We start from the raw sequence: 18,728 nt of genomic DNA on the forward strand, positions 1-18,728 counted from the left end.
TATTTATACTTTTATTATACTATTTTTCATAAAATTTTTCATCATTTTATTCAATCAACTCCTCTTTGATACTCCTCACCTTTTATCTATTCAATATTATGTTTTTTTCTCAAAATAAAACTGAGAAAACAAATAAACAATTCAAAAATAAAACAAATGAAAAAAAACCACCAGAAAAATAAATCAAGTTCATTTTCTGTAAACTAGCCCAACTATGTAGTTACTATTGAATGGATATACAAAATATGCTAAATCTTTTCTCCAGAATGTTCTTTAATCATGGATAAACAATGGGCAAATTTTACAAACATATACACTAAAAGTATAAAGGCAATCAGAAAATACAAAATAGTATAAAATTTTATTATATTGATTGTGTAGAATAGACAAATCCATAAAAATAAAGAGATTAGGATTTCTATGTAAGATATGAAGATAAAAGCCATGAGAAGGTGAGCATAGTTAAATGAAGAAGGACTTGTCCCATTCTTTCAAGATACTACCCAGATTCCTTCATAGACTGACCATCATCATCATCACTGTACATGCCAATGAACTTCTCACTTCTTGTGAGTGAAACTGAGCTGCCTGACAGGTCCCATGAGGGAAATAAATATAAATACAAGTTCCTGATGGCTTAAAAACAAGAATGGATATCAGACTGGATAAGAGTGTGTAGCAGAGGCCTTATGAACTCAAGATAGCCACAAAGAGAAAACAGCTGTTGCTGGATGCAAGTTGCATATAGGAAGCACCCTGAGGAGTATAGAATATAATCTACAAGCACATAATAGTACTTGATGAGCAGTACAATCACACACCACCAGAAAGCCCTGTTAGTATAATGTTCATTCCCTGTTCACTGGGGACAAATTTGGAAATGGCTTAAAAGCAGGAAGATACTGGCCAGGGAATTCTGGCTCACAGTTGTCTACTCTCAGAGAAATTCTTATCCTCCAGAAGGGAACCTAACAGATAAGTTCTTTCTCCCCTGGGGATGCTGATTCCAGGGACAGTCCAGGGGTGGAGGTACATACCATTCCTCTATAAAGAAATGCTGACACAAAGTCACATAGTTCAGGTTATTATTATTTTTGGTAACTTTGAAACTTATACATAGATTCTTTTTCCTGTATTTGTCAATAAAATTACTGGTAATGTTGAACTATAATTATTAAGCTACTGTATTCTTTTATCTCATCAGAAATGACTTTTGTGACTATCTTTCTACACCAAAATACTCTTTTCTTTGTTTCAGCACCTACAATAGTCTCCCTACAATGTCTAATATCCTCAGCCTATGTGCTTTCTCTCATTCATAATGCTTACATTGCTCTCCCTTTCCTCATTATTCCTCAAATTTACAACCTCATACCATCATTCATATCTTAGCTCAAAACCACCCATGACTACAATTTCCTACAATCAAAGGCTAAAGCCTCTGTACTTGAGTCTTACCGGAGACATAAATGATGTATGTTAGTGTTTCCTCCCCAGAACTCTAGGAGAAACATTACAAGGCATGTAGCTATTTCCATTCTTGACTAGATAACAGCAGAAAACAACTTATAGTGAAGATTACCCTGTAAGAAGAATCCCATAAATCATAAGGAAATAAACAAAGGGGAAAATTAAAATAAAGGACACATCTCTCCCATTATAAGCATAAAACACAATAACAACAAACCACATTGTTAGGTAGTAGTAAAACCAATTTAAACAACAACAACAACAACAACAAAAATCAAACAAGAAAAACAATCAGTAATAACAACAACAAAAAACCTTTGTGATCAAGAGAATAGAATGTTTTATCTTGTTTGGAGACTTGATTGTTGGTCCTGGTCAGTCACCTGGCCAAATGACAATTGATAGGAAAGAGGTAAGGATTAGGTAGAATAATTAGTGCTTTAATGAGATTCTTTTTTTTAATATTTGTTATTTTTTTCAAAGTTTATTAAATTATGAAAGTTTCCATTTCTGCCCCTCCTCCCAACACCCTCCCCCTCTCCCCCTCCCCCTCCTCCTCCCTCTCCATCCCTAAGAGCAGTCAGGGCTTCCAGCCCTGTGGGAAGTTCAAGTTCCTCCCCCCTCCCTCCAGGTCCAGGAAGGTGAGTATCCAAACAGACTGGATCCCAAAAATCCAGTATATGCAGAGGAAACAAGTCCCAGTGTCATTGTCAGTGGCTTTTCAAAAAGGCTCTGGGCCAGCCATATTCAGAGAATCCGTCCACATTCAGAAAATCTGGTTGGATCACATGCTCGTTCAATCCCAGTCCAACTGGCCTTGGTGAACTCTCATTAGATCAGTCCCCTTGTATCAGTGGGTGATCGCACCCCTCGCGGTCCTGAGTTTTTTTCATGTTCTTCCTCCTTCTGCCCCTCATTTGGACCATGGAGGGCTCAGTCTGGTGCTCCAATGTGGGTCTCAGTCTGTATCGCTATCCATCGTGAGATGAAGGATCTATGGTGATAAGCAAAATCTTCATTAGTATGGTTATAGGCCAAGGCCGGTTCAGGCACCCTCTCCTCTGTCTAGAGAACAATCTGGGGATCTCTCCTTGGACCTGCGATCCCATTTATAATCAAGTCTCCTGTAAACCCTAAAATGACTCCCTTAGTTGAAATATATTCTTCCCTGATCTCATATCCATCCTTCCTCCCTCCCCCCATCCCAGTCCACCCAGCTTTCCCCATTCCTCCCCTACTCCCTTCTCTCTAACCCTCTCCCCTTCCAACAACCCTCCCACCCCCCCATGCAACCGAGGTTACCTGGGACTCTTGTCTATTTCCAATATCCAGGCAGATAGCTACATGATTTTCAACAGGTTCACCTTCTTATTTAGCTTCTCTAGGATCACGAATAATAGGCTCAAAGACCTTTAATTATGGTTAGAATCCACATATGAGTGAATACATACCATATTCCTCTTTTTGGGTCTGGCTTACCTCACTCAGTAAAGTGTTTTCTATTTCCATCCATTTGCATGCAAAATTCAAGATGTCATTGTTTTTTACCGCTGAGTAGAACTCTAATGTGTATGTGTTCCACACCTTTATTAACCATTCTTCTATTGAGGGGCACCTAGGTTGTTTCCATGTTCTGGCTATTACAAATAGTGCAGCTATGAACATAGTTGAACAAATGGTTTTGTAGTATGATAGGGCATCTCTTGGGTATATTCCCAAGAGTGGAGTTGCTGGGTCCTGAGGGAGATTGACTCCCAGTTTCCTGAGAAACCGCCACACTGATTGTGATTGTGATTGTGATTGTGATTGTGGCTGCACAAGTTTGCATTCCCACCAACAATGGATGAGAGTTCCCCTCTCTCTACATCCTCTCCAGCATAGGCTATCATTGGTGTTTTTGACTTTAGCTAATCTGACCGGTGTAAAATGGTATCTCATAGTTGTTTTGATTTGCATTTCCCTGATCGCTAAGGATGTTGAGCATGACCTTAAGTGTCTTTTGGCCATTCGAAGTTCTTCTGTTGAGAATTCTCTGTTCAGATCAGCACCCCATTTTTTAATTGGGTTAATTAGAGTTTTAGTGTCTAGTTTCTTGAGTTCTTTGTATATTTTGGAGATCAGGCCTTTATCTGATGAGGGGTTGGTGAAGATCTTCTCCCAGTCAGAAGGTAGCCTTTTTGTCTTACTGACGGTGTCCTTTGCTTTACAGAAGCTTCTCAGTTTCAGGAGGTCCCATATATTCATTGATTCTCTTATTGTCTGTGCTACTGGGGTTCTACCTAGGAAGTGGTCTCCTGTGCCTATGTCTTGTAGACTACTTCCCACTTTCTCTTCTATCTGGTTCAAAGTGGTCAGATTAATGTTCAACCCAAGGAATCCAACATTTAATGAGATTCTTGACTAGATTTTCCAGATTCTCCCTCTTACTGTAGTAGCTTACTGGGTCATTGTCATAGGGTTTCACAAGTCTATATCAACTTTTCAAAACTATTTGGAAAATATTTTAGTCTTTTTTCCTAAGAATGTTGTCCCTCAAACTTTATCTTTCCCCAATATTTTAAGCTTCTTATTTTAATCTTTCTCTAGTGTTTCCTCTCTGTCATGTGACTGCTAGTCTGTCATGTGTCTAAACTTCAATCTCGCTTAAACAATATGGCTTATATTTTATTCTCTTCTCCATTCTTGTTTGCCATGGCAACTACTGAGGCTTACAGTTTGTCATCACAGGTTTTGTATTTTGGGAGTTTTTTAACTCTAAAAATGTATCAAAATTTACTTTTGAGTCTATTCTTAACCCTAAGATGTTTCTCAACCTCCCTCACAATACCATGATACTCTAAGAACACCCCTAATAACAGAAAACAAAGACACTAAGATAGCTAAAAGCCAGAAAGAATCAACAACTTGACACAGGAAGGAGTAACCATACAGAGGACTTAACTAAGCAAGAAAATCAGTTTAAGACCTAGACAGAGAAGAAAATGAAGAGAGTAGAAGAAAAGTTCAGTAAAATATGAATATGGTATGTACTCACGCATTAGTGGATACTAGCCATAAGCAAAGAACTTTGAGCCTATAGTGCGTGATCCCAGAGAAGCTAAAGTAATCAGGTGAACCCGAAGAAAAACATATATAGATCCACCTGGAAATTGGAAGCAGACAAGATCACCTGACAAAATCTGGGCGCGTGAGGGAAGGGGTAGAAGAAAGGGGAGAAGAAGAAGAGGAGGGGAGAAGGGGAAGGCTGGGGAGAACTTGAGGAAATGGGATAGTTGAGATGGAAGAAAGACAGATATGAGAGCAAGGAAAGAGATATCTTGATTGAAGGAGCCATTTTAGGTTTAGCAAGAAACCTTGTTTTAGAAAAATTCCCAGGAATCCACAAGGATGACCCCAGCTAAACCCTAAGCAATAGAGGAGAGGGTACCTGAACTGGCCTTGTCCTGTAGTCAGACTGATGATTATCTTAAATATCACCATAGAACCTTTATCCAACAACAGATGGAAACAGAGGCAGAAAGCCACATCAGGGCACTGGACTGAACTCCCAAGGTCCAGTTGAAGAGCAGGAGGGAGAGTATGAGCAAGGAAGTCAAGGCTTGAGGGGTACACCCACTGAGACAATGTGTCTGAGCTAATGGGAGCTCACCAACTCCAACTGGACTGGGAATGAACATGCATAGGATCAAACTGATCCCTCTGAATGTGGTTGACAGTTGGGGCAGAATGAGGGATCAATGGCAATGGCACTGGGATTTGTCTCTAGTGCATGTACTGGATTTTGGGATCCTATTCTGTTTGGATGTATACCTTGCTCAATCAACCTGGATGTAGTGGGGAGGGCCTTGGACTTTCCACGGGCAGGGTGCCATACCCTATCTTAAGATTGGAGGGCATAAAATGAGGGTTGGTGGAGGCAGTGGGAGGAGGGGGAGAAGGGAATGAAGTGGGAATTTGGATTGGCATTTTTAAAGTAATTAAATAAAATAATAATAAAAAAGAAATAAAGACACTGAAAGGAACCTAACAGAAGCTCATAAATAAAATAATCAGTCATTCAAGCAGAAATCACAGCAAAAATAATTGACAACACATTGATAAGTTTCAGAAAGCATTACAAAATCTTTTAGTAAGACACACCAGTTCTATATTTCAGGCGGCTTTTCCCAGCTGCACTATCAAGAGCTGCAACCTCTTCCTCCAAAAAGAGATATTAAATTGTTTTCTAACAAACAAAAACTCAAAAAAATACTAGGAAGAAAAGAAAAAAAATGAAACAAATGATGAAAATTAGTATCATATTCAGGTTGAAACCACAACCAAATTCCAAAAGGGAAAATTTACCTCATATTCTGATATTGTGAAATTATATCTTAAAATGTTGTACATTGAGTCTATATTAAAAAGTTCTGAACTTGATATCAAAATTAATAGATTGTTCTGGATTTATTATTTAATGAGCTTTACTAACTAAGGACTACTAATCTCATTAAACACTACAACCTTACTCAATACACACACACACACAATTTATCATCAAAATATGATGCTACATCTGTATAATATAAATATGACTAATGTTACAAAGAAACATTTTGAGCTGCATTTATTCAATGGTGAAAGATCTACATAGAGAAACAGCAATTTCAATACAGATATAATTAAGCAACATTGTCTAATACCATGCTCAGTAACCCTGGTTATTTCATTTAATCACTGGCAAACCATTTTTTTCTTTTCAGAACAAACCCCAGAATAACATGAAAAAGGCTTTAACTGACAAATTTTTGTCTTACAATTTATAAATACCAAAAGTATACATGACAACTGTGTGAAAACAAAGAAAACATACCAAAATATGGAATGAAAAATATAAATTATTTTGTTATATTGAAAATATAAGATAATAAAACAGGGCTATACCTTGAATGTCTTGGAATTCTGACTGTTGTTACAAAGAAAGTTTCTTATCAAAACTTTCTTCTGTTCAAAGTTTTTCTCAGGGCAACTATAACATCTTTGTTTCTCAAACTGTAGATTAAAGGATTCAACATGGGAACCACAATGGTATAGAAGACAGAAGATACTTTTCCTTCATTCAAAGATCCAACTGAGGAGGGTTTTAGGTACATAAATGCATTTGATCCATAAAATAAGGAAACAGCAATTATGTGGGAACTACAGGTGTTGAAGGCTTTGGACCTTCCTGTAGTAGACTTTATTTGGAGGATACTATAAAGAATGAATCCATAAGATATAAAGACAACAATGCCAGGCACAATGATATCTTTACCCCCTACAATGAAAATCTCTATCTCATTGACATAGGTGCTGGTGCAGGAGAGCTTCATCAGAGGCAGGAGGTCACAGAAGTAGTGGTTGATGATGTTTCCAGCACAGAAGGTCAGTCTCAGGATGCATCCAGTGTGGATCATGGCACCAAAAATCCCCATCAAATATGAACCAAGCATAAGATAGGAACAGACCTTAGGGGACATGGCAACATTATACATGAGTGGATTGCAAATTGCCACATAGCGATCATAGGCCATTGCTGTCAGGACGTAACATTCAGAGATGACAAAGAAACAGAAGAAGTAGAGTTGAGTCATGCATCCTGCAAAACCGATAATATTCTTCTTTAGTACAAAGTTCATTAGTAATTTGGGTGTAACAACGGAAGAATAGCAGAGGTCTATGAAAGACAAGTTAAAGAGGAAAAAGTACATGGGGGTGTGAAGGTGAGAGTTCAGCACAGTTAAAAGGATCAAAGTCAAATTTCCCAGGACAGTTATCAAATACATTACTAGAAAAACCAAGAACAGGGGTATTTGCAGGTCAGGGTTGTCTGTTAAACCCAAGAGAACAAATTCTGTTACCAAAGAGCCATTTGTCAGAACCATTCTTCTCTAAGAGAATCTGTGGAGATAAAAAAGAAACAGTTAAAATAATGTGCCACAGAGAATGCACAAGTATTTGTTCTCTCAGGCATGTGGCACATGTGCCCTAAAATCACTCACCTGGTTGTGATGAGAGACAAAGTCAAGAGATACTAACCAAAGAGTAAAATGATTCAGTTACAAAATACGGTTAACTTCTGAAGACACAGTCAACAGCATGTTAATAATACTTAATAATGATTTCTTACATATTTGGATCTGAACCGATTATATTTTACAAATGTCTTCTTACTTTATTGTCTGTTATGTTTACCCAAACACATAATCGCAAGTCTATATGGTGGGGAAGTCTATTTGAATTTGCTTTACTTTGTATAGCTCATGTGAATAAATTGTTTAAAGCAATTTGTAAATTATACATGACTTGCTTCAGTTTCAAGTATGTCCCAAGAAAGGAATTACATAAAAGACAGATATTAGCATAAATTTCAAAACATATTTACAAATAACATGTAGTCTTATCAGGTGGTGTTTATATATTTATAATATACTTGCATGCATATATATATATACATATACATATTGAAAGGGGTCAATGTACTTCAAAAAGAGAATGGGGGTTATATGGGAGATTTTGAATGGAAGAGAAAATAATGTTATTGTGCCATAATCTAAAAAAATGAAATATTTCTAAATTTACTTTCTCTTACTTAAGAGAGAAAATAGTGTTTTTCACCCACCCTTGCTATCCCAAAAGATGATATTAAGACTCACTGTTTCTTGCATTCTAAAAATCTTAGGCACTTAATTAATTTCTCACATTTCTTGGAAATTTTTCTGAAATACTGCTCATAAAGTATAATGTGAATCCTCAGTTCTCTGAAGCATTAGATCAAAAATAAACAGCTTTTCTTGGGTTCACTCTTGTCATCGGATTAGACACCAGAAAATTTTGTGTACTTTATTTCTGTACTGCACTTGCCTGTTCACCTACAGTAGAATCTTCCTCCGTCTCCTCCTAGAGCACAGGTGCCAATTACAAAAAATGGTATGAGGTGGTTTCTTCTGCATGCTAGACCATGAAATATCTTTATGTCCGAAGAGAATTAGGTATGACCTTCTCTTAGGGATTGATACATCTTCTGTACTTAAGCCAATTTTGAACTCCCATCTCCCATTGACCTTCGTCTCCAAGGGAAATCTTTTGCTTTGGTTGCTTTTTGTTTTGTTTGTGAATCATTAACAGTAATGTCCCACAGGATGCCGTTCAAACTTTCTTTATGCTTTAATCAAAGTTTTCAAAACTGTGGAAATATTTGTAACGTATCATCTTTCCTGAGATTTATCCATACCTCTGTTTTTTTTAAACTTATTTGTTCCTTCATTTATTTTCAATGAACTGGACCAAACCCCATGAAATCACTCCTGCTACTGAGTAATAACTCAATCTGTAGGCCAGGCTGCCTCGAACTCACAGAGATCGAAATGCCTCTGTCTCCCAAGTGCTGGGAAAAAGCTGTGCACCACAACTGCTCAGTTCCCGCCACCCCTAGATAGTATTTTTTCTCTGTGTTGCTAGCAGTCCTGACTGTTCTGGAATTTGCTTTGTAGATCAGGCTGGCCATCACTCCCACTCTCCAAAATAACTGTTTACTGTATTTCACTAGCTAGTTAGGGTTGCTAACTGTTGAGGTGAAAAATCATAGTCTAAGCAATTTATTAAGGAAAGCATTTTATTGGGAGCTCATTACAGCTTCTGAGCATTGATTAGTTCATAAAGAACATGTCAACAAGCGTCTAGCAGGTGGACACAGGTCTGCAGTGATAGCTACTATATCACATCTGATTCACAAGTTGTAGGCAAGATGGAGCCTGGATTGGGTTTTGGAAAACTCCAAGCCCACATCCCACTCCACATACGTTCTCCACTAAGGCCATACCTTCTTCATCAAGACCACACCTTCTAATCCTTTCTGAATATTTCCACTAAATGTGAACCAAACTTTTAAACATATGATTGTATGAGGGCCATTCTCAATTAAACAACTACATACCCCAACTAAATATTTATAAAAAGTATTGAAATATTCAAAGCAAGAAAACTACATAGAACTTAAATATAACAATGATGTTTACACTCATCATAGTACGGATGAAACCTGGGTTAGACAACTTACTAAATATCAGTTTCTCATACTCATTTATGTAAAATAGGAATGGTTAAAGAATCATGCATTTTATCTGATCATTTTTATAATTAAGTGAAAAGATAAGAAATTGTTTTTGGAAAACAAAAATTATACTTGAAAAAATAGTAAAATATCAGCCACAATCATCAGTGTTCTTGAGCTTAGAAAGTAATTCTGTCCATATTAATAAATATATCATGAGTTGAAAATATGAGTTGTGTATGTCTGTAAATTAAAATCAAAGAATGAATCTTTTTGTCTTATATATTACTGATTTCAGGAAATTTTGTGTATTATGGAGCAGATTACAGGTATACATTGTCCATTTACACAAATATCAAATATTAGAGGTGGGGAATGCTCTGGAAACAGTTGTTCAAGTGAGGCTAATTTATACATCTATTTCAAATCTTAAGTGAGTTGTATAAGAAAAATGCCTAGTTTGTTGAAAATCTAACTTCTCACTTAGATTTATGTTTGTTCCCAAAGCATGTATGATTAAGTTATCTGGTCATTGCTAAGGGTTTTTGAAGATATCACTGTCCCTTCAATAGTTCATTTCATTCAGTTCAACTTATTTATATCTTGTCTAGTCCTTTGTGGTCACACATACTTCTAGCTGTAGCAGTAGCAAAGCTGAAGTAAAAGAATTGCAAGGTGAAGGTTTTTAGTATATTGCAATCAGTTTCAGAGAAAACCTGGAATATATAGCAAGATTTTTTTCTCCAAACTATATAAACAGAAACATAAAATAATTTTATCAAGCTTGAATATAAGGGTACATTAAGTCAATAATGGTCAGATTTAGTTTTATTTACCAAAAAAGAAAGTAAACATTTAAGGTTTTATGAAACATAAATACCCTGTTGTTATAATCTAAAATATATTTTAGATAATAGGCTAATGATTGTGAATCAATTTCTAATTTGACGCACAAAAGTTTGAAACATAGTCCTGCCAACCTTCTGTGTGTTATAAGTTTGTATGTTACCCTATAGTTGAACAGAATATCATATGTTTCACTATCAAAAAAATATCAAAAGCAAAGTATTGGTGTAGGTAATCCACAATAAAGATTTGAACTGAATTCAAAAAATAATAAATGAAAGAGCACGATTAAGTGTCAAGAAAACAATTAATGTTTTAAAATAGTAGAAACATTGTCGAACTTTCTGCCAAGTGAACAAAAGATAAACAGAACTTAAAAGACATTGGAGATAAAAATGGGATATTATCTAGGCTACCGGTGGAAACCAGAGGATTATTAAGGAACAGTTAGGGATATAACAAAATAATTCTAATATAAAAATTATAAAAAATTCATATTAATTTATTAGTTTTTTTTATTAAATATGATGTAGAAAATTGAATGAGAATATATTAACCACTTTTTTGAGTTCTTCATATATTTTAGAAATCAGCCTTCTGTCATATGTGGGGTTGATAAAGATCTTTTCCCATTCTGTAGGCTTTCTTTTTGTCTTATTTACCAGGCCTTTCGCCTTACAGAAGTTTTCAGTTTCAAGAAGTCCCACTTATTGATTGTTGCTTTTAGTGTCAGTGCTACTCATGTTATATTGTGAAGAAGTCTCAAAATTCTTCCTACTTTTTCTTCTAACAGGTTCAATGCAACTGGATTTAAGTTGAGGTCTTAAGTTTTGTGCATGGCAATAGATGTGGATCTATTTACAGTGTTCTACATGTTGACATCTAGTTATGCTAGCACAATTTGTTAAAGTTGCTTTCCTTCTATCACTGCATCATTTTTGCTTTTTTGTCAAAATAAGGTGTTTATAGGTGTGTAGACTTATTTCAGGGTCTTCAGTTCTAGCCTATTGGGCTTCCTGTCTGTTTTTATAGCATAATCAAGCTGTTTTTTATTAGTATAGTGGAGATAGAGGCTGCTCATTCATTTTGCAACTGTGTAAAATAACCACACAGAAACTGTATTAATTAAAAAAAACACTACTTGGCTTATTAGTATAGTCATATTTCTTGCTAACTCTTATATCTTAAATTAATTCATTTCTATTAATCTGTGTATTGTCAAGTGACTGTGGCTTACTGGGTAAAGTTTGGGCATCTGTCTCCTTCAACAGCTACATGGCTTCTCACTGACTCTGCATTCTTTCCTCTTCAATCTGCTTGGAATATCTGCCTTGCTCTTTTTGCTAAGCCACTGGCTGAAACAACTTTATTTTGTAACCAATTTAAGCAACACATATGCAGAAGGACTTCCCACACCACTTCTACTTTTCTGTTCAAATAAAAAGGAAGTTTTTATTTTAACTTAGTAAAGTTGCATATGAAAAACAGTTATCAAGCAAGAATTTTAGTTACAATATTTATATCTACTCTATCTTTTATTTTAACTAAGGAAAACTGTAATTATAACTATCTATTCTTTAACTCCATCAAAGACCCAGATGGAAAGAAATTTACCCAAGTTAACAGGAAGTGCATTGTAAACAACTTCCAAAACTCTAAAAGTGACACGGACATCTTGCTTCCTGTACAGTCATCCAAAGTTCCTCTTTAACATTGGGTCATTCAATCTTTAGCCTATCGGCCCATAGTATCTGGCAGACTTTTCCATGAAGCAGAAAAATTTAAAGAGAGTTCCACCTATATTGGCAGTTTGTCAGTCACTTTCTTCTGTGCTCTGCAGAATGTCTGGTAGACTCTTTCATGAAGCAGGAGCCCTGAAGGACTGCCTAACCTTTAGGCAAGTTTAGCAGTCATTTTCTGTGGGTCCTGCATAGTTTATACAGCATAATATCAAGCAGTACAGGCAAAAGCAGTTTCTTATGCAAATGACTAGCAAACTCCATAAGGAGCCTCTTAGATGCCCATCTCCCTTTTGAAGTAGTTGGTGCTGTCAGGAGCAGATATGTCTCATTCTCATAAAAATTATAAGTTATTAAAATATTTTAAATGATATATTCCATGGGTCTTGAAAGGTTTAGCGATTATCTATATCAATGAAATATATCTCTTTATATCTTAACTATACTAAGTTAGTTAGAAAACTTAACTAACATGACTAGAAGCTTGACTAATATATATATATATATGTATACATATATATACATATGGCTATATATTAACCTGTATTGCTTAATTAAACATTACATTTTAAAATAAACTGTACAAACACTCAACAAAATTGATCTTAAATTTCTATCAGTAATCCAAGACCTGTACCAATGTAAAGTATTTATCTCAATAACATATTCCCCTTTAAATGTAATGTGCATAGTTTTCTCCAAAGTGCTTTCTGCTTTGTGTTGGGTGAAGTAATTTTGATAGTTTATAGAAACCTTTTTGGGTATCATGGTCCATCAAACCACATTAGTCTGTAAGGAATCCACAGGTTGTCATCCTCTGTGGAAACAAAAGCATAACTTTTTGTAGTATGAGGGCTGGCTTGTTGGGGTTTCTGTCCCACCCAGTACCCCAACAAGCCAGCAAGTCCCAAGGAAAAATCACGCACAAGTCTCCATAAGGTTATAAACTGATTGGCCCATTTGGTCAGGCTACTTATTAGTTCTTATGACTTATCTTAACCCATTATTCTGATCTATGTTAGCCACACGGGCTCAGTACCTTTTTCATCTGTCAGCTTACATGTTGCCTCTTGGTGGTCTGCGCAGGAATGGTGAGAGAGTTTCTACTTCCAGAATACTCCCAGTCTCTTTGCTCCACCCCTACTTCCTGTCTGGCTTTCCCACCTATACTGCCTGCCTGGCCAATCAGCGTTTTATTAAAATATGATTGACAGAATACAGATAATTCTCCCGCACCATTTCCCTCTTTTTTTTTTTTTAAACAAAGGAAAATACCCATAATCCATTTGTTGGGAATGTGGGCGTAGTATTTCAGGCTACTTCCTGATGGTTGGGGGCGCTGATGATCTTATGGGGACCTAAAGAAAATTTAGAGTTATAATCAAGTCCTGACTGAAGTATCCTGGGAGTCTTGATCATCTCAGGCTGCAGTCTTGAATCAGTTCTGGATGTAGAACTCTGTCATCTGGGCCATCTGTTCCTGTCGATTTCTCAGGTGGCCTCCCTTGGTCAAAGATGATTTTTCTTAACTCTGAATAAATCCATAGCCTCTCATTTTCTGTGGAAACAAAAGCAGAATCTCTTCTCCAAAGTAGCATACCTTTTGACTTCAGTTTTGAAGCCAAGGTATTTTCAAAATGTCTATCTTGGGTTAGTTCAGCAGCATTTATAAACAAATGTCTTTTGGTGACTGTTGCTCCTTCCTCAGCATTCAAACAATTAAAAGAGAGCATAATAACACACAGTATCAAGATTCTCTGTGTAATTTCCATCTTTATGCGGCTTTATTTTACTTCTATTTCTTTTATTTTTACTTTTACTTTTTGAGACAGGCTCTTTGTATATCTTTGTCCTGGAATAACTCTGTAGACCAGGCTGTCCTTGAACTCACAGAGATCCTCCTGTCTCTGCCTCCCCAGTGCTGGGATTAAAGGTGTATGCTACCACACCTTGAACTCACAGAGATCTGTCTGTCTCTGCCTCCCAGGCATTGGGATTAAAGGTGTGCACTACCACACCTTGAAGTCACAGAGGTCAATCTCTACCTCTGTCCCTTGAAGTCACAGAGGTCAATATGCCTCTGCCTCCCAGGCATTGGGATTAAAGGTGTGTACCACCACACCCAACTACTCTCTTTCTTCCTTTTTTTACATTAAGAACTTTAACTTTTAGCCTGCATATATTTTAACACACTGTAAAATATTTAGAGGTTTTCTTCCTCTTTGAATCTCTCTTTACTGTATATTTTTCTTTTTCTGACCATATGAGTCTTTAATTTACTAAGCAATATGGAGAGCTGTGGCTTTGACGGCTAGATCCAGCTCATTCCTTAGCTTTTCAGCCTCAAGGCTGAGGTACCAGCCAGAGCTGTGGTTCACTGCCACAACTCTATGACGTTTCAAGGTCCTTGCTAGCAAGCAAGCAGCATCATCCTGCTCACAGACCACACTCAGTTGGACTGCCTGCCTGAAAGAGTCAGAGTTTGCCCTGGCAGGACAGCCCATAAAGCCGACATTTTAAAACAGCACAGCTTTTTTCCTGCTACAGCTTAAAACCGAAAAGCATGCATTAAGCTTTTCATCAACACCGTTTAAGTGTTTCGTGGCAGGACCTCTTAATGAGCTGCAAGGTTTTGCAGCTGAAGCTGAGTCAGGAAGCCTCTCTTAGATGAGAGCATTTGCTTGCCTTTAGCAAGCAGAGCAGAACCGAGAAATTGCTGCTACCAAGAAACCATGCTTTACACTATTTGATCCCAAGCTTTCTCAAGCTTTCTGTGGATTCAGTTATCCACGTCTGGGCGCCATATGTAGTATGAGGGCTGGCTTGTTGGGGTTTCTGTCCCACCCAGTACCCCAACAAGCCAGCAAGTCCCAAGGAAAAATCACGCACAAGACTCCATAAGGTTATAAACTGATTGGCCCATTTGGTCAGGCTACTTATTAGTTCTTATGACTTATCTTAACCCATTATTCTGATCTATGTTAGCCACACGGGCTCAGTACCTTTTTCATCTGTCAGCTTACATGTTGCCTCTTGGTGGTCTGCGCAGGAATGGTGAGAGAGTTTCTACTTCCAGAATACTCCCAGTCTCTTTGCTCCACCCCTACTTCCTGTCTGGCTTTCCCACCTATACTGCCTGCCTGGCCAATCAGCGTTTTATTAAAATATGATTGACAGAATACAGATAATTCTCCCGCACCAACTTTTTCTCCAATGCAACATTTCCTTAGGCCCAGATATTGAACTCAAGATACCTTTAAATTATGCAAGTTGGTTTAACTTAACAGCCTGTACAATGAAATGTCTCTTGGCACTTAGCTCATTCACAGTAAAAAAAAAAAACTAAAGAAAACACAATAATATAAATAATCCTGACTCTCTGTGTACCTTTTATCTTTACATGGCTTACTTTTTATTCTTTTACTTTTTCTACAAGTTTCATATTTATTTTATTATCTTTCCTTTAATCTATGACTGTCTGTATTGTTATATATAATAACTGTCTATACTCTCTTTCCTCTCTCTCTCTTCCTCTCTTTCTCACCTAGATGGCCAAGTGGGCACCAATTTGTAGACAGGAACTGCTCATTTGTTTTCTGGCTGACCAGGTCAAAAATAACCACACAGAAATTTTATTAATTAAAAACCATTGCTTGGCTTATTAGCTTAGGCATATTCCTTGATAACTCTTATATCTTAAATTAACCTATTTATATTAATTTGTGTGTCTCCACGTGGCTGTGGCTTACCGGGTAAAGTTCTGGCATCTATCTCCTTCATCTGCTACATGGTTTCTCACTGATTACACATTCTTTCCTCCCCTGTTTACTTGGAATATCTACCTTGCTCTATTTAGCTAAATCACTGGCCGAAACAGCTTTATTTACTAACCAATAAATGCAACACATATACAGAAGAACTTTCCAACCCATTATAGTTCTATAGTAGAGTTTGAAATAAGAGATAATGATGCTTCTGGAAGTTCCTTTATATTATACAGGATTGTTTTAGATATTCTGGGTTCTTTATTTGTCCATATGAAGTTGAATTGAATATTGTTCTTTCAAGATCTGTGATGAATTGTTTTGAGATTTTGATGGAGATTGCGCTGAATTTGTGTATTGCTTTTGGTTAAATTGCCATTTTTATTAAGTTGATCCTACCAATCCAAGACCATGGGAGATCTTTCCATTTTCTGATATCTTCTTTAATTTCTTTGAGACTTAATGTTCTAGTCATACAGGTGTTTTACTTGTTTAGTTAGAATTACCCAAACATATTTTATATTTGTGGCTATTGTAAATGATGGCGTTTCTCTGATGTTTTTCTCAGCTCATTTACCATTTGTATATAGGAGCATTACTTTTTTTGAGTTAAGCTTATAATTTACCACATTACTGAAGGCCAATCTCAGGCAATCCATTCAAAAATAGGAAGGAGGGAATATATGAGAAAGGGAGGTCAAGATCATGATGGAGAAATCTACAGAGACAGCTGAACCACGGTTGTAGAAACCACCCAGGGTACAAATGGTCATCTAAGATAACTGTTGTCTTTCATTAAAGCTGTTCTGAGGACCATGTCTGGGTCTGTGACCCTATAGCAATTAGGGTCAGGGTCAATGACTATGGCTCCTGTTGTGACTAAGGACTATGTACTTTCCTGGGGTCTGATCAGCCACCTGTGACTATGTTGGTGCCCAGGGGCCATGCTGAATCTGATGTCATACAAATCAAAGTGGCATGTTCTGCTATCTGGTACCATGGTTATGCCCAGGCCAGGGAAACATCAAGGGACCATTTCTGAATCCAAGGCCTTACTGCAGCCAGAGTCTGTGTTGATATCAGTGCCCCCTGTTGCCATGAGATCCATGTGGAGGCCTGAGGTCAGCACCCAAGGGCTGCACTACCACTGGTACGATCCTGATCTGGCTGGTATACACCACCAGCTGAGGCCATGGGGGATGTTCAGAACTATGCTGTTCAGAGGAGTATGTGTGGGTTAATGGTACTACTGCACCTTGGGTCTGTGTTGAAGCCCTTAGCCAATATGGACATCGGGGGCCACATGGAGGACCACGGCCTAGGACACAATCTGTTACCTTTTTGGAATCTGGGGGCCATTTTGCAGCTAAGTCTATAAAGATCTGAGTGGTTTGTGTTACCAGCCATGGTCACTGTATGGTCTGGTCCCATGTTGCCACTGAATGCCTGGGGTCAGGTCAGCCACCTGAGTCCTCGTTGGTGGTAGCCAGGGACATGCAAATCCAAGTAGCCTTCTGACCAATGTTATAGAAACATCCCGACCATACCTGCAGCTGAGGGCCATTTCTGGGTCTATGGCTCTACTGCATCCTGGGTCTTTGTTGATGTCCAAGGTCCTATTACCATCATAGGCCATGTGGTTGCTTGAGATATGGGGTCAAGTTGGTGTCTGAGGGCCATGTTGCCACTGGTGCTGGGCAAATATGAGTGAAATGCACTACCATGTGGAGCAATGATGATATTCAGACCTGGCTGCTGCAGACGACCGTGTCTTGGTTGGTGGTCCTACCACAGCCAGAGTCTGTTGCCAGCAAAAGCTGGGATTATGGTGGCAATCTGTGGCATCATTGATATCAGGAGGCCATGCCATCTCCATTGCCATCCTGATATGAATGGTCTTTGCTTCAACCTAGATCTAAGATGTCATCCAGGCCTAAACTACTGCCAAGGACCAGGCGTGTCTGAGTCCACGGTCCTGCTACAACTATGGCCTTGTCACCTCAGGTGCCCATTGGAACCATATGTAAACCAAAGGGCCATGCTGAGCTGGTCCTGCCCCTCACTTGCCCTGGGATGCTTAGCTATGCCCCTTGCTGGACATTGCAGCAAGAGACCTAACCCTGACCCTTATAGGAGAGCTGGTGATCATATTCAGGAGAGCTGGTTCCACCTCTCATTAAGGGCTAGGGAGAGTTGAAGCAGACAAAATGGACCTAGGGGAGCTGCCTCTGCTCTATATCTGAAGGCATGGTCCTTGTGGCCTAGACTGACCACCTCAAATATCACCCAGGCCCACAGCTGGGCCTAGGGTTGTCCCATCCAAACATTTGCCCTATCTAGGGCATGCTGGAGCTCAGGAAGGTGCTAGTCTTGTGGAACAATAGCTGTAATATCTCCATGACTCTGGGTGGTCACAGGATATTGTGACACAGTTTTGGTGATGATCCCATGATGCCACTTTACCAAAAACCAGAGGCATTGAAGCAGACCAATTACTCATTGCAATGAACATTTACAGGTAATACAGATTGGACAAAACTGTACACAGTATGGCACACAGTTGCTCCAAATGCCACCAGAATGAATGACGAGGTACTACAGACCCAGTATGATGGATGAAAGAGCTAAAAGTCTTTTGTTTGTTTGTTTATTTTGTTTTTATTGTTTTGTTTTGTTCTATTGGAATTTCTTTTTTTGTGAGTTTGTATGTTTGCTTTGCTTAAGTTTTTTTTTCAATTGTGGTATCTATTCAGGAGGGAAAGAAGAGAACATAAGTGAGCTTAATTGGGGTATATGATGAAAAATTCCCAAAGATTCAATAAAGAAATCATGCAAAAA

At 37.9% G+C, this 18,728-nt stretch overlaps 1 protein-coding gene across 1 annotated transcript; it reads right to left on the reverse strand.

Annotated features, from left to right (window-relative positions):
• Positions 1 to 6,440: 6,440 nt before the first annotated feature.
• LOC125388809 (olfactory receptor 8B3-like) lies at positions 6,441 to 7,373 on the reverse strand. The gene has a single exon (XM_085688557.1). It carries the CDS (start codon positions 7,371 to 7,373, stop codon positions 6,441 to 6,443), a length of 933 nt encoding a protein of 310 aa, XP_085544683.1.
• Positions 7,374 to 18,728: the final 11,355 nt, after the last annotated feature.

This window comes from Myodes glareolus, chromosome 4 (genome assembly GCF_982192425.1).
Source record: "Myodes glareolus chromosome 4, mMyoGla1.1, whole genome shotgun sequence".
NCBI lineage: Eukaryota > Metazoa > Chordata > Mammalia > Rodentia > Cricetidae > Myodes > Myodes glareolus.

Bases quoted from the DNA above. Each gene is read 5' to 3' on its own strand.
- LOC125388809 (XM_085688557.1), bottom strand. From the start codon at position 7,373: ATGGTTCTGACAAATGGCTCTTTGGTAACAGAATTTGTTCTCTTGGGT.